The 16,820-nt window shown below is 45.9% G+C and overlaps 1 protein-coding gene across 6 annotated transcripts in view; it reads right to left on the bottom strand.

Annotated features, from left to right (window-relative positions):
• Window positions 1–16,416, bottom strand: part of PDE11A (phosphodiesterase 11A) — a 162,854-nt gene extending 146,438 nt beyond the window's left edge. For all 6 annotated transcript variants that reach the window (XR_013839322.1, XM_079977352.1, XM_079977349.1 and 3 more), the window contains exon 1: window positions 14,585–16,416. Coding sequence is in view for 5 of the 6 variants with exons in the window: in XM_079977352.1 (XP_079833478.1) it covers window positions 14,585–15,403 (819 nt within the window). In the remaining variant the exon portion in view is untranslated. The remainder of the gene's footprint in view (window positions 1–14,584) is intronic.
• Between the last annotated feature and the right edge of the window lie 404 nt (window positions 16,417–16,820).

The raw sequence follows: 16,820 nt of genomic DNA, 5'->3' as shown, positions 1-16,820 counted from the left end.
AAGGTAAACAGCGTTTCCATGCGCTGCTCTGGTTTTGCCAGAAGCAGCTTAGTCAGGCTGGCCACATGACCCGGAAAAACTGTCTGCAGAAGCGGACAAATGCCGGCTCCCTTGGCCTGTAAAACGAGATGAGCACCGCAACCCCAGAGTCGTTTGCGACTGAACTTAATTGTCAGGGGTCCCTTTACCTTTACCTTCTAAATATAGGAGGCAAGGAACTAGAGACATTATGGCTTCCACCGTGTGTTGGTATTCTTTCCCTTTAAGGTGAGCATCAATTACTCTAATACTTGTATGGCACTCCTGGAATTGTATATATATGAGGGCAAGGGCCAGTGGCTACAATGGGAGGGAGGGAATGAGCCATTAATTTCGGGTTGGTTGGTTTTTAAAGGGCCAGGAGCAAGTCAGCAATTAACACACATGGTGTCAGTGAAGTTAACGCTTTATTCAAAGAAAAAGACAGCTTAAGAGGCCAGGCCAAGAAAGCACAGCAACTCTTCCCAGTAGATCTTGCCCCTATGAGGCAGTTGGGAGGGGCTGAAGGTCCCTGCCTTCCCATAGCTACCTAAGTCTCCTCCTCCCCCAGGTCCTTTCCAAGCAATCTGAGGCTCCGTTGTCTTGCCTGTCTTTGCTCCTCCCTCTTCATACCTCTTCGGGTTCTGGGAGTCTAGTGGTGAGGGGAGCTGGTCGCAGCAGGAGAGGAAGACAGCCTGGCTTCTTCTCCAGCTTGATTCATCTCTGCCTCTTGGTCTCCCTCCTCTCCAGCCTCCTCTTATGCCCCTGGTTCTAGACTGCTCTCTGCCACATAAACTCCGTACCAATCTCAACTGTTAAATTAAGTAATGAGATGGGGTAGGCATATTTGTTTAGGGCAGTAAATTAGAAGTCATATGACCTGAAAGAGAAATAAATGGACCCCTGTTTACTTATACAGTGGGACCTCGGGTTAGGAACTTAATTCCTTCCAGAGGTCCGTTCTTAACCTCATACTATTCTTAACCTGAGGTACCACTTTAGCTAATGGGGCCTCCTGCTGCTGGCACGTGATTTATGTTATTATCCTGGGTCAAAGTTCTTAACCTGAGGTACTACTTCCGGGTTAGCGGAGTTTGTAACCCAAAGTGTTTGTAACCCGACTTACCACTGTAATGAGGGGGAAAAATAGAAAAGAAACCATCAGCTTTGAATGCATGTGTACCTGGAGAATTCACACAAGAATATATAAATTACACAAAATAATAATGCAATTTGTATTGAGGAATGAAAATTTGTATTATAGGCATCCATCCCCCCCCCCCCCATTTACCTTCTGAGGTACCAAGTACATTGGTGAAATTGCGTATAATTGAAATCCATTGAAAAAGCCTGCAAGACGTTATTATGACCTTTCTGGGTCACTTCCAGATTGGTGCAATGCACATAGCCACAGTCGTGCACATATCGAACGAGTGCAAACGGGGGGGTTGCCTATATATGATTAAATTTGCAGTCCAATATACACTTACATGGGAGTTACACCATGAGACATACTTCTGAGCAGACATATATCACCACCACCACATTTCTTTCTCTATAAATATATCTACTGCAATGAACCCTGTGTTTAAATAGTTTTTAAATCAATACTGCTCGTTTGTTTTTCACATTTGCCAATGTGTCTGTGATGTCTGGTCTCCAAAATACCTGCCACTCTGTGCTTGGAGAGCAACTGGACAGTGCTGGAATTGATCCAGCGCTGTCAGCTGTTATCTGCTTATTAAGAGCTGCTGGATAAAATACATCTTCACATCTTTCTCGTACGCTGCCCTTGCCTCCCAGGACCTGCTTTTAACAGCTCTTTCATACTGGAAGAAGCCCAGTACTTACTTAGCTTGCTAATAACGAATCATTACCCTGTACAATAAAATACATTTCCCGTCTGTCCATGACTTCCTTTAATGCTGTTGGTCTCATAATCAAGGAGCACCCAATTAAAAGGGCAAATTAGGAGCGGGAATTTGACAGCACACTGTCAACTTCACTCCAGCCCTAGGCAAAAACTTTGCCCTGGTTCACATGCAGCAGAATGAGGCAGTAGACTCCCAAAACAATTAAGTAACCTGCACCACTATGGGCTGGAGGTGGAGGGGCTGCCATTTTAACATTACCCCCACTTATAAATAAATAAATAAATAATTTTAAGCCACTACCTGTGTGAGCGGCAATGATGATGGGCTCTTCCTTTCCTCTCCCCACCCTCACACTTTCCTGCGTTTAAAATTAAAAGTCATAGTTGTATGAACTCCAAAACACCACTGATTTAGCTTTAAAGGTAGAAAGGGGTGCAGGAAGATTAACAGAAGCTCCCAGAAACCACTCAACTCACAGGCAACATCTTTTTAAAAATTTAATCCACCATGGATTGAAACACCCATTGACTTCACCCTTTGTCAAGATCCCATTCCAGATTGAGACAACTGTGAATCGGGCAGGTCACTTTGAAATGTAATTAAATGTCCAAGATAAAAAACAACAACAGCAGCCCACCAAAGTTTACAAATGAAGAGTGGGTAAAAGCCACCAGTGTCGCTCTGGTAAGCACTCCCACCCAATGGACAAAGCACCAAGACCCCCAACATCCTTCCAGAAATAACACAAAACTGAAGGCTAATTTGTCACCTTTAGGCAGTGGTGGCAAACTGGGGCAGCCATTTTGGTTCAGGTCCAAAACGAGCCCATTATTAAGAAAGGTCGCTTGGCTCTCTGATATGCTAGTTTTCTGCTTGCAGAGGGATTGTTATGTGAGGAATGGGATCTTGCACCTGTAGCTTGTTGACACCATCTTGGACTGCCACTATACTGATCTAACATGGTCACTTGAGGCCCAGGTGGCCTTGGTGGCAAGGAGTGCCTATTACAAGTTCTGCCTGGTTCACTCGTTGCGGCCACTTTGAGACACGGACAACTTGGCCCTGGTACTCCATGCTCTAGTAACTTCCAGATTTGCTCTTTGCAATGTCCTTGAGAAGACAACACAGAAGCAAAATGCAGAAGCCAGATTACAGGCTGGGGTTTGCTTATAAAACCTTGCTTTGTCACGGTATTCTAAACTCTTGTTCAAAAACAGCTACATTGGCTGCCAGTTTGTTTCCAGGTCCAATTCAAGGTGCTCACAATACCATTTAAATGACCTAGGTCCCAAATATCTGAAAGACTGCCTCCTTCTCTGTAGACTCCCTCAGGTATTAAGATTGGGAGAGGGGGGCTCTTGGTAGTTCTGCCACCCTCTGAAGTTCAGAAAGGGCATTCTTTCCCACAGATATGTGTCTTGCATCTTTGCTATTATGCTGAACACTCATCTCTGTGTGTTTTGGGGATTCACCACACTCCTGTGACTGTAAATGGTTTCAATTGTTCTTAATTTACGAATTTGAAATTGCTATAACCCGTCCTGGAACCTACTAGTGAAAAACAGGTTATAAATTCAATAAAAAAACAAAATTATAACAGCAGCAGCAAATTAAAGGCAGCGATCAGGTCCAACCGTGTGTGTCTTTCACCTGGCTTTAAAAGAGATGTTTATTCAAGTGACTGATGTTTAATGGCCAGTCTTATCACAGAGCACAGCTGCCAGAATGGTGATAAAAAGCAGCAGAGCCGTATCCATTGCCTGGGCTATGTGCAGCCAAACTAATTATATATAATACAGTTTCACTCTGAAACTAGATAAATTGCTGTCGCTTTTAGTAAGCATCAGCAACTAGCAGACCTCAGGGCCAAATCTAACCCAGTTGAAGCTAGACTACCGTTAGCCAGCCCTGGGAAGGAGGGGGGGGGGGGCGGGTTGGGTACAGAATGCTGGGAGCTGTTGAAATAGGACTTCATGCCAGACACGTTCAAAGGCAAATGTTGCAAGGTCCCATTAGCGGAAAATCAATTAAGTGGGTGCAATTTAGTTAATGGGTATTATATCCCAATATACTTCTGTATGGTATTGTTAACCACATAGCCATGATAGACATTGTGTGTGTGTGTGTGTGTGTGTGTGTATGTTTGTGTGTGTGTGTGTGTGTGTGTGTTAATTCTGTAATGAAAATAAATACAGTTGTAACTCGGGTTACAGACTCTTCAGGTTACAGACTCTGCTAACCCAGAAATAGTACCTTGGGTTAAGATCTTTGCTTCAGGATGAGAACAGAAATCATGCAGCAGCGGGAGGTCCCATTAGCTAAAGTGGTATCTCAGGTTAAGAACAGTTTCAGGTTAAGAACGGACCTCCAGAACGAATTCAGTTCTTAACCTGAGGTACCACTGTAAATATTTTAAAAAAAAATAAATAAGGGCAATGCAATCTGGAAAGAAAAGGTAGGTGTGCGCACGCACACACACACACACACACACACACACACACACTCACACTCACACATAAGCACTTCTTCCCCCTTTGCTTTTCCACTAGCAATTACACCCCACTAAAGGAACTTCTCCAGGAAGAAAAACTATGTGAGGGAGTTTTGCTAACATTTTGATACTAAATGTGTAGTTTGGTCCTTAGTAACTATCAATATGCGCCAAATGCCTGGAAATAGTGAGCGACTATTCTAAGACATGTGCCCAAGTTCAGCTAATGGTGCTAGTCTAGGAACAGACATGTCCCAAATTGGTATAGGCAAACTGTGCTGTAAGTGCCGTCTTCCAGTCTAATCCAGCAGCTCAGACTGTGTGTCTGAAACTCTGTAAAATAAAATGCAGTAATGTCATCAACTATCTGGGAGCTGGATTTCCCCTCTCTCTGCCAAATTATTGGTAGGTAGGGTTCTAACTTATTTTACAGGGCTATGTATGCCTACGGTTAGTTCTGAGCCAAAATATGTTGCTTCCAGGAAGTTCCGAGGTCTGCTGTCTTTTTATAAATTAACACTTTGGTGATCTAGAATCAAGTGTTCTCTATAGCGGCACAAAATAATTGATTTTCTGCAGTTATAGGCACAGTTCAGGACCTTGCTTTGACTAAGCACTGAGTGTTTTCTACACGCCTTTACATCAGTGGAATTTCAAGTCACTCATATGTCACCAGGGACACAATCCAATTCAAAGTGAATCAATAGTAAAGCCTTTCATTGATTTCAATGAGTCCAGGTTCCAAGGAAGGAAAGCAGATGGCTGCCAGGGGTGGGAGGGCGAACAGCGACAAATACACCCAATATTCTGTGAAAAATTGAATCTTAAATACAAATAAAAAGGTAAAGGTAAAGGTACCCCTGCCCGTACGGGCCAGTCTTGACAGACTCTGGGGTTGTGCGCCCATCTCACTTAAGAGGCCAGGGGCCAGCGCTGTCCAGAGACACTTCCGGGTCACGTGGCCAGCGTGACATCGCTGCTCTGGCGAGCCAGAGCCGCACACGGAAACGCCGTTTACCTTCCCGCTGGTAAGCGGTCCCTATTTATCTACTTGCACCCGGAGGTGCTTTCGAACTGCTAGGTTGGCAGGCGCTGGGACCGAGCAGCGGGAGCGCACCCCGCCGCAGGGATTCGAACCGCCGACCTTTCGATCGGCAAGCCCTAGGCGCTGAGGCTTTAACCCACAGCGCCACCTGCGTCCTATTAAATACGAATACTTTGCCTTATTATGTCTCTGTTCCAAGACATTTTTTTTTAAAGTAAATGACTAGCATTTACTTATTTAAAGCAATGTCTCTACAAAAGAAGCACCCTCCTTCTTGAGAATCTGAATTTCTAGTTTCAATGTGACTATTCTCTCCTGCAATGTAAATAGGCCCAAATATCCCTTTCTCTCACATTTGTTGTTCTAAAAGAACACTCACAAAAACATTTTCACTTCAAGGCTGATCAGTCACCTACGTTCACCATTAAAAGCACTGTAAAAAAATCCCCACAACTGCTATTAATTTTTAAGTAGCATATTGTGAACAATTACAATTATCCGATAGGGAACATCTGTTGCTCACTTATATTTGCTCAGTATCACACAGCCCTTTTATCCTTTACACACAAGTAATATAAGCAATAGTTTCTCTTGTTTAAATAATATGAAATTGTCACACATCTGCTAGAGACAATAATATAATTGGAGGTTGACTGAAAACCTGCTTTTTAACTAATAGAAAGCCAACCTTTAATTATCACTTACACATTTTTTTATTTTTTTATTTTACTTTACACATGGAGTGAAGTAGAATTCAAGACCTTGCCAACAACAAAAAACAAATGAAGTTTTGAGGCACGAATGAAGTAATTATTGATTTGTCTGAATCACGCCATTTCTGCTCCAGAAAACAGAAAAACTGGTGAAGATGGTTCGGAAACTTCAGCTGCTGCAGAATTCAGCTGTCAGGTTGCTCACCAGGGCAAGATGGTTTGAGCACCGATCCTGGCCCAAAAGCACTGGCTGCCAATTAGTTTCTGGGCCCAGTTCAAAGTGCTGTTTTTGACTTATAAAGCCTTAAAAGGCTCAGGAACACAATACCTCAAGGAGCGCCTCTCTCCAGATGGACCTAACCCGGACCATGAGATCATCATCTGAGGCCCTTCTATTATGTGCCTCCTCCATAAGAGGCCTGGAAGGTGGAAACACAGAAACAGGCCTTTTCTGCAGTTGCTCCCTGTTATGTACTGAGTTGAATAGGATCCAAACTGCAGCAGTCTGATTGGTCCTAAAACAATAGGATCCAAATTGCAACAGTCTGATTGGTCCCAGAACAATAGGATTCAGAATGCAGCAGTCTGATTGGTCCTAGAACAATGCAGCAGTATGATTGGTTGGCAGGAACCACCCAATCACGCTCCAGATATAAGTGAATCCACAACCTGATTGGCTTACAGTAGAATTCCAGAATTAGCCAATCATGTGCAGCCCATTGTGTAAATAATGTATATAAAGCAGATACTTTGAGGGGACCATCATTCATTCCTCCTCACCACTATGAGCTGACTAAAGAGCATGAAATCACTTTGCGACTCTGAGTATATTTCACTCCCTATTTGTGGAATGCTCTCCCTGGGGAGGTTCGGCCGACACCTTCATTATACATCTTTCAAATCAATTGGGGCTTCTAAAAAAGGAGCCAAAATATTGTTGCTAGTTGGGTAAGCAAAGTATGGGTTTTGCATCAACTCCTCTTCCCTCCCCAGAAAACCAGGCAGAGATTTAATCTCTTTTGGCAGTTTTGTGTATCAGTGCCTCTCCCTCCCACCCACCCCCAAATGAGCTATTGGGGAGGTTCCCAGCCTTGCTTCTTAACATAAAGGGTAGCATTTGCGGCTTCTATTTCAACTTCTCCTTGGCTGAAAACTCATACCTCTCACAAAGGCATTATTCTCCTACCAGGAAGTAAATCTTTCCTCCAGGAATTCTTTATTCACGTCTGCCTAGCTAAGCTGCAAAACTGGCTGGGTGCTTTGCCAGACTTTTAGATTTGTCAACCATGTTTTCTATTGTATTTTAAACAGTGACCGTATACAAAAAATAACAAGAACACAGCAAGAGGGAAGAGCAAACCCCCTTTGTATCCCGCTTGTTTGCTTTTTGCAGGCTGTGTATTTTGTGATAAAAAGGAGATTTGTGATACACGCCAGTGAAGGGAGCATTTGCTGGGTTCACACAGCCAAGGGTATTGCAGTATTCTTGTGACTGGTAGGTTGCTGTTGGCAGGTTTCGTTGTGTGTGTCACGAGTGGGGGTTGTATCCAACTAGGTTCTACTCAAGAGAAGTTCCATTGGATTAAATGTCCTCAAGCAAGTCATTCTCCTGCCCACCTAGTAGTTCGAAAGCACGTCAAGTGCAAGTAGATAAATAGGTACCACACCGGCGGAAAGGTAAACAGCGTTTCCATGCGCTGCTCTGGTCCGCCAGAAGCGGCTTAGTCATGCTGATCACATGACCTGGAAGCTGTCTGCGAACAAACGCTGGCTCCCTCGGCCTACATAGCGAGATGAGTGTGCAACCCCAGAGTCATCTGTGACTGGACCTAACTGTCAGGGGTACCTTTACCTTGAAGTAAGTCATGTCTAACAGTTTCAATTGGTCTACTCTCAATAGGCCTAGCACTGGCTATAGTCCATTAAAATTAGCATAATAAATAATAAATGGAAATAAATGGAGTAAAATTTATAGAAACAATTTCACCAAAATAAAGAGAAACTCAGACCCAGGCAGAGTTAGAAACTAAGATATACAAGCTAGGTGCCAAATGGCTCCTTAAACAGGGTTAAAGTCACCAAAACGAAATGCCTAGCTGCTATTTTTGGGGCCAGATGCTTCAAGTCATGTTTTTCAATACCACTTTTTGGTTCCTTGAAAGTCATTCCGATTGTGAAGATAAAAGATAACTGGTAGAATTCTACGGAATGTGTGTGAAAACGGTCAAGAGCCAAGGATCCCCAGGCACGCACCTCCAGATGGTAGAGACGTCAGCTGCTATCATGGCACCTCAGCATCTTCACTTGGTTGCACATGACCGATAGCCAGGTACAAAATGTGCCTGGCAAATTGGACCCAGGATCTTGCAGAGTAAGTATTCAGAGTTATGCCATCAAAAACAAACACCTTGTTTGTTCGCCACTCTTCATCCACCTTGTGCTTCTTTAAAGAAGTTGTAAATGATAACCGAGAGGAGAAACAACGTAATTTATACAGTTAATAAAGTTTGCTCTGCTGTGGCAGTTTCTGCTCTCAACACTGGATCTTCACATGCTTTTTCTTGCCACCCAAGAGAAACCAGCTGGAGGAAGAGGAAAGGACAGGGGGTGGAGAGCTGTAGGTCCTTTCCCCATCCTTTGGACCCTGTGGGAAACTCAACAAACCTGTTGTATCTGGAACTAGGTGTAGAGAGTGCGGCTGAATGGGACACAGCTGTGGGCAGCCTGAGAAAGTACCATCCACCTTGGTCCTGCCATAAAAAAACAAGTCTAGAGTGAGAAACTAGGGTGACATCTGCTCTTTCCAGGAACTCTTCTTGTGAGAATTTTGCAGGTGAGCAGAGAGTTTGTGGGATCCTAGGTGGAAAAACTGAGACTGATGGTGTTTGTTAGAAGGAAAATGAATTGGTATTGAGATAGATAGATAAAACTTTGTATTAATGTAACTTATTAATAAGTAACCGCATGTTTGTAATATTTTTATTTAAGTTGTCTGTTGTTGCTTCAGTTTTCTGTGCAACATTTAGAGATTTTTAAAAATATATTAAGCGGTATAGAAATTAAATAATCAATCATCCTTCTCCTTACTTATTATGCCTTGTGCGGCATTATGCTGGTGCACCATGCGCTTCACAGAGCCTTGAGCTTAATGTTATCCATCAATGTGGCAGGCAGATGCCGTCAAGGATGTAAGAAGAATGGAGAAAGGGAAATTGTAATGCTGGGCTGAAAATCAATAACTGGCCCTCAAGTGAAGTAGCATGTGCAACACTGTTTGAAGCGTGTGTTTACCGCACAGGGGGGTATTACTGTGTGTTCAAGACTAACTGCTTTTTCTACAAGGATTTCAGAGACAAATAATGAAGAACAGGACTGGAAAAACTGGAATAGCTTGCCTAGGAAAGGCATTTATCTGAAATAACAGGATACAAAGGTATTTGAAAGAGCATTCAGGTTGTCAAAGCAAAGGGCCTCTGATCCCCTGCATTCTGTGGGATTCACTACACCTGTGTCATCAAAAGAGCACGTCTCAAAAAGAGAAACATCTAAATTCATGGGTAGGCAAACTAAGGCCCGGGGGCCGTATCTGGCCCAATCGCCTTCCAAATCTGGCCCGCGGACGATTCGGGAATCAGCGTGTTTTTACATGAATAGAATGTGTCCTTTTATTTAAAATGCATCTCTGGGTTATTTGTGGGGCCTGCCTGGAGTTTTTACATGAGCAGAAAGTGTGCTTTTATTTAAAATGCACCTGTTTTATTTGTGGGGCAAAGGAATTCGTTCATTTCCCCCCAAAAAATATAGTCCGCCCCCCCACAAGGTCTAAGGTACAGTGGACCGGCCCCCTGCTGAAAAAGTTTGCTGACCCCTGATAAATCTACTACAGTGGTACCTCGGGTTACAGACACTTCGGGTTACAAACTCTGCTACCAGAAAGTGGTTGCTCCAGGTTAAGAATTTTGCCCCAGGATAAGAACGGAAATCACGTGCCAGTGGTGCAGCGGCAGCAGGAGGCCCCATTAGTGAAAGCACGCTTCAGGTTAAGAACGGACCTCTGAAACGAATTAAGTTCTTAACCCAAGGTACCACTGTATTGTGCTCGTCCCTGCATAAAAGGGCAGTGGGTGAGGTAAAGAGGGTTAAAGCAGCCCACAGAGCAAGAGGGGATATGATGCTATAGAAACAAAGGAATGGCTGCTACTGCCAGGAACCTGGTTGTTTCCACAAGTGGCAGGATTCAGCCCTGAACAACAAGAAGTTACCATTACAAAGAAGGCAACTTTGGGGCCTCAAGCTTGTTTGACTTTAGAAATTAAGCATTACTGTTTTTACGACTTGTCCAAGACTCCTCTTTGTATCCCAGGACTGGGGCTCACAAGTGGGCACTCTATCAAGAGGGCTGGGACTGTGACGTTTGTTTGTGCAAACTTCATTCCTGTGCTTCTGAGAGACATGGGCAGTGTTGGCACCAAGTCAGCAGCCAATTTACTATTGGTCACTTTGGGGGTGGGGACTCCTCACTGATAGGAGGCGGCGGCACTGGAGGCAAATCAACAACATCTGGGGACTCAAGGCTGAGAAAGGCTGGTCTAGAGAGTGGAGAGCTGGATGGAGGGAAAGGATGCAGACACTCCTAGCCAGATACCTCCTGTTGTGGATTTGCCTCCAGTGCTGCCTCCTCCTATCAGTGAGCAGATGGGACTACAACTCCCATCATTTGTAGCCATCATGGCCAGCACGGATTATGGGAGTTGTAGTTCAGGAACATCTGGGGACCCACGGTTAGAAAAGGCTGTTCTAGACTGTTGGCCCCCTCCTTGGGCTTAGAAACTTCTTAGGGGTCCCAATTTCACCTTCCCCCATCCCACTAGGAGCCTCCCCAGGGATGTGCAGCTCCAACTGTCCAGCCACCTCCCATTTCTCCACTGGATCAGACCATCGCCTCTGGGACATCTCCACGGGACTCATGACAACAGTAAGGAGAGCTATTGGAAGCCAACAACCCAGAAAAATATCAACAGAAATCTGATGCACTTTGTATGCAGGAGAGTGAAGAAAACAAAATTTCAGAATGTTGGCTGGATGGAATCGGTGGCTGTTGAGAAAGCAAGAGAAGTGGGCATTGTGTCAAGGGTCTCTGTGATTGTGTATGTCTGGCCCCTTCCCCTATTGGGATATTAACCCCCCCCCAGCTTTTCAATACACCTGAACCCTCAGTCTGAAAATGTTTTTTCACCCCTGCTTTTAAGTCTGATGAATCCTTTGTGAGAGATGAGTCTTGCTTTAGTTCTGGAAATAGAAGAAGGAAATCTTCTTCAATCGTCTGGCCCAGACTCCGTACCAGTGACCCAGCTACACTAGAAGATGCGCCAATACCTAAGGGCTGTACTTGCAAAGAATGAATACGATAGTGAACAGATTTAATGAATATTGCATCTTGCCCCAGTTCTTAGTCCTGAGTATTTCACAGGCCATCTGTTCTCTCTGTGTCCAAATGAAATGTCTTGCAGGGGAGGGTGTGTCCCCCCCCCCCCAGATTTTTTACAATGAACATGTCTAAAACTCAATAAACAAAAGAGTTTACTTTTATATCACTTCCCCCAAATCAATTCATTTTATCTAGCAGCGATAACTTACACCATATCAGTGATTTCACAGGGTAACAAGGTACCAAATAAATTGCAACTATCCTGTGCTTTTTTTTTTCGTTAAAAAAAAAGAGATGCAGGGACATGGATGCCAACACAAAATAGCTGCCATGGGCAGAAAAAAGAGGTGACAATACTCCATGACATGGAGTTCCTTCATTTAAAAAAGCACCTCTGCAACTATCCTTATAGATTTGTATCTAAAATAAGGCACATTGTATGAGGATTGAAGATTTTACCTTATGATTCACTTAAACTATTTGCTAGAGAAAGTTAAAGAATTGCTTACAAGAAGTAAGCAAACTTAGAATTCATGCCTTCCGAGAACAGGTCATTTTATGGATTAGTAACTTCTAAACAGCAAGCAGCAGAGCACAGGACTAAACGGAAAGCTCTCAAATTGCAGTGGGGAAAGTATAGAATTCCCAAAGGATCTCTACTGAGACTCGGTTTTTTATTTATCAATGATCTGGAGGCAGAGAGGACATAAAATTTCTGGGTCAAATTGTTCAGAATGGTGGTGAGAGCTCAAGTAGACTGTGGAGAGCTTAAAAGGATCTGTAAATAGTGGGAGAAGGGGGAGATTGGAAATACGCAATTGTGAAAAAAATATATGCTAAAGGTTCCAAACTTAAGGAGGCTAACGAAAATCTATACTTTGGGGGGAGTCATGGTGCAAAGATAGCTGAGTGAAAACAAACTCAGAGAAAAAGGAAAATTCCACGCTGGGAATTATTAGGCAAGCTGTTGAGAATGAAACAGCTAGTGCTTGTTACACCTTTATAAATCTATGATGGAAGATAATACAAACCTCTGGTTGCCTCCATCTCAAGATAGGATAGAAAAGGCAGTCAAAATTATTGAGGGGTGGGAGCTATTTCCTATGAGGAAAAGACAAAGCAAGCAGATGTTTTTTTTGTTTAGGCACGGAGAAAGACGACAAAAGGGGAATATGGCTGATGTATAAAATCCTTTGCACAACATATAATTCATTTATGGATCTCACTACCACAAAAACATGGCAATGGCTACTGGCCTAGGGGTTATTTATTGAACTGTTGTGAGATTTGTCCATTTTACCTAAGATATGTCCAGAGCACACTACAAACTGCAACTCAAGTCCCAGTATGTTGAATGAGCCATTCTAAACAGTAACCACTTTATATCACACTCTTAAAGTGTGTTTAAAATAAAGAATTATGGCAACACCAATTATGGCCACATACACAAGATCACACTTTTACTCCAATTAATTAATCTGAAATAACTATTATCACCAGGCTCCCAAGTGTCAATCACTAAAGAGCTACTTTTTTATGTTCCATACACAGTATTAAGACAACCAAGTGCAAAATATATACATACTGTGTGAGTTGCACATGTGTATTTTGAAGGGACATGTATAAGTTTTAATTGACATGCTCCCATGTATACACCCTGTATACTTTCAGGTATGAGCTTCAGTATAAAACTTAAGAAATGACCCTAACATGGATCAAAAGTCCAATAAGAGAAGAGTCATAGAATACATGTAGCTGAGTGCTTTTTTTCAGCCTGGGTGAATTCATGCTAACCTGAATTATTTATAACAAAACCAAACTATGGCTTGATCTACACCACCACAAAGTCGATTTGTGTGAAAGAATCACGGCATACAAAATTGTGACCTAGACAAAGTAGAGGACAAATCTCAGGTACTCATCCATCTAAGAACCTGATGGTGCTTCCTAAGAATTTGATGAGGGGCACACTAAGAATTTGGTTCAAATAAGATTCTGGAATTAAAAAGTATTTTGCCAGCTCAGGCAACGAATGGTGTGTTTACCTGCTGCTACAACTGTGTCCTGTCCTTCCTCTGAGAACATTAGAGACGTATTTTAGGATGCAACCTATAACCACCACGTCTCTGGAAGTAAACCTCATGGAACTCAGTGAGACTTACTTCTGAGCAGGCATGTCTAGGATTGAACTCTCAAGTCTCCCAGCTCCTCTGCCAAATTAAGCAAGGCAAATGAGGACAAGGGACTTTCTCAAGGCCACCCAGTGACCTTTGATTTTACAGATAACTGTACTACACAGAGAGAATATTAAATACTGAAGCACAAGAAAGAGTTAATGAGTGGAGAAGGAACAATGTGCCATCCATGGCATTGACGGCCATGCTAACCACTAAAAACCTTACAATTCACCCCACCTGACCCCTTGCCACCTAATAAATGTGTGGAGAGAAGCCAAGCCCACACTTGCTTGAAGTCCATTCCAGAGACCACTCAGTACACCAACAGTGAGCTTAAACAAGTACAGTAACTGCAATGCACAGCTGAATACTTGTGGTATTTTTAAAAGGAACTTACACATGACCCCCCATATGAATCCTCTAAGCCAGAGGTGAGGAACCCCTACCTGCCCCCCCCCATGATGCTGGGCTCCTCCTACCCCCAACAGACCACCATCACAGATGATTACTGATGCTCCCTAACAATATTTGGGTTCCCCACCTCTGCCCTGGCTTTGGAGAGCACGCAAAGGTCTTGAATGGTCCTCTTCCCATGCTGCTGAAACTAGCATTTATCAGGTTGGTTCCGCGTGTGCGTGTGCACAATATACCCGAGTGTTTCCCCAATCAGATTTACAGCTTGATGCTGTGCACTGGTGCATTTGTTCCCGTTTCCCTACTACGACAGCGAGAGCTCGCCTTTGCACGGCTGCTGTAGCATAAGCCGCCTCGGGTGCAGAAAGGCGAGCAGCAGAACCGGGAGGCCCCCCGAAGCGCGCGCCCCGAGCCCCTTCCCTACCTGGTAGGCGTCGGGGATGTTGACGGTCTCTCCGTGCTCGGCCACGTAGCCGATGATCCCTTTGCCCCAGGGCACCTGCACCTCGTTGGAGTTCTCGGTGCCGTAGCAAGGCAGCAGCGGGGTGCCGGCGTGCACGTCGAAGACCTTGGAGACGAGGCTCTTCTTGCCGGCGGCGGCGCCGCCTTCGACCAGGAAGAGCGAGCCCCGGTCGGCGTCCACCATGAGGCACACGAAGATGAGGATCTTGTAGCTGAGGGCGCCCAGGTCCAGGTCGTTGGAGATGTCCTTGACCAGCTCCAGGAAGAACTGCCGCTCGTTGTGCTCCTTGAGGTGGCGCTTGTAGTCCAGGGCGGTGGGCGGGTATTGCGGGAGGTTCACCCGGGACTCCAGCAGCGCGCTCAGGATGTGCGCCGTCGTGGGCGGCAGCGAGCTGGCTTTCCTCAGCAGGGCCCTTCTCCGCGCGCTGCTCAGCGGCTCCTGCGCCCGCGCGTGGACGTGCTCGTCGTAAGTCAGGTTCACGTGGATGGCCTTGGAGCGCGCGAAACTGCGCCGAAGCTCCTTCTGCGACGCTCGGCGCTGCAGGCCGCCGGCCGCCGTCTCCGGAGGGGCCACGGGGCCGCCGCCCATCGCCAAAGGGGAGCCGGGGCCGCCCCGCGCCGTCGGGGCGCCGTTGCTGCTGTGGCCCGGCCGCTCCTCCGCCTCGGGAGCCGCTTGGGCGAGGAGGGAGCTCCTCCTCTTCAGCCACTTCTCCACCAGCTCCGGGTGCCTGTCCAGGAAACTTTCCACCGCCGCGAAGTCCAAGCCGGCGGGGGCCGACATGGCGGCCTCGTCACCTCGAAGGCGCACCGCCGCCACTGCGCGCCAAACTTTGCCGTCCTCCTTACTTCATGCTGAAAAGCGGAAGATAAGCGGCAGCCAGCCGCCGCCGCCCTTGCTGCTTGCTAGCGACTGGCGCGCGCGGAGAAGAAACCCAGGGCGGGTTACAAGCCGTTGGGCACGTGGGGGAGCCGAAGGTGCCCGGGCTTTCCCGCCCTCTCTTGGAGCGAGCGAGCAAACGGATCCATCCGCCTCCGAGCCCGGCTTTCTGTGCCCTTCCTACCCCCGGGCTCCTCGCCTTTCTCCTTCACCCCTCCCGTTGTTCCGCGGCGCCCCGTCGTCGTCCTTGCCCTTGTCTCCCGTCCAGGTGGCTCCCGCGGGGTTCTCGCGTCCTCTTGCAACGGGCTGCTGCTGCTGCTTCTCAGGAGATGCGCGTCAAAGCTCTGTGCTAACTGCTGCTCCTGCTGGCGGCGGCTCCTGCGTAACCCAGCCGGCCGACCACTAAGAAGGCGGGGCGGGGAGGGAGGACGCGTGAGCGGAGGAGGAGGAGGAGGCGGCGGCGGCCGGGAGAGGCAGCCCGTAACCAGAGCATCTTCTCTTTCCAGAGGCGATCACGTCGACGGTCGAGCTTCTTCGGAGCAGCGGATGAATGAAGGGGTTTATTGGAGGGGGGGGTGCAGTGGCCGAAGCAAGCAGATGATGCCCGAATCTGCGAGGTGCAAATTCCCCCCCCCCAACGCATGAGCAACCGTAGCGCGAGGGATAGTTGCGCCACGGTGTTATTGGGTTAATGGCTCCAGACAGGAAATCTCAACGCATTCGAGGTCTGCCATTAAGAAATGCAAACTCTGGGAGAGGTGCCGCCGGTCAGCTATCGATTGTCATGGGACTATGCGGGAGATTGGGGGGGGGGGATGTTTCTCGCGTGCGCTTGTGTATTAGTGACCACGTGTCCTATTGTTCGAGAATGTGACTTCTGTGCATATGTTCCTCATAAAAAAATAATAAAAACAAACTACGGCTCCTTTTCCTTAAAATATTTATTTGGAGTAAAGCGTCGATACAGATTTTTAAAGAGCATGCTTCGGTTTCTGAAACATAACAGCCTTGAGCGTACACTCATCTTCTAAGGCAAGACTGGAGAAGTGGAGCCTGCTTATTTTTAATAGCAATGCACTTCTAAGTAAGGCAGTAATTCTAACCATAATTTCAAGTATACATATGTAAAAGCCGATGAAACAGCGGGCGTGGAGGTGGGGTCTATAAGATTCGCGGCTTGGGATTGACAGGAGGTGTTTTTATCTTGCAATAGTACAGTACTGTACTGCCGTGTTCCCTTGCAACCCGCACATACGTCATTATGGGAATCGCTAACGAAGGATACAGCGTTCCATAAGGAGGGAATCCCCTCGCGCCGCCC

The sequence above is a fragment of the Podarcis cretensis genome (assembly GCF_951804945.1).
Source record: "Podarcis cretensis genome assembly, chromosome: 1".
Taxonomy (NCBI): domain Eukaryota; kingdom Metazoa; phylum Chordata; class Lepidosauria; order Squamata; family Lacertidae; genus Podarcis; species Podarcis cretensis.
Note: the sequence above shows the minus strand (reverse complement) of the source record. Positions and strands in the feature narration are given on the sequence as shown.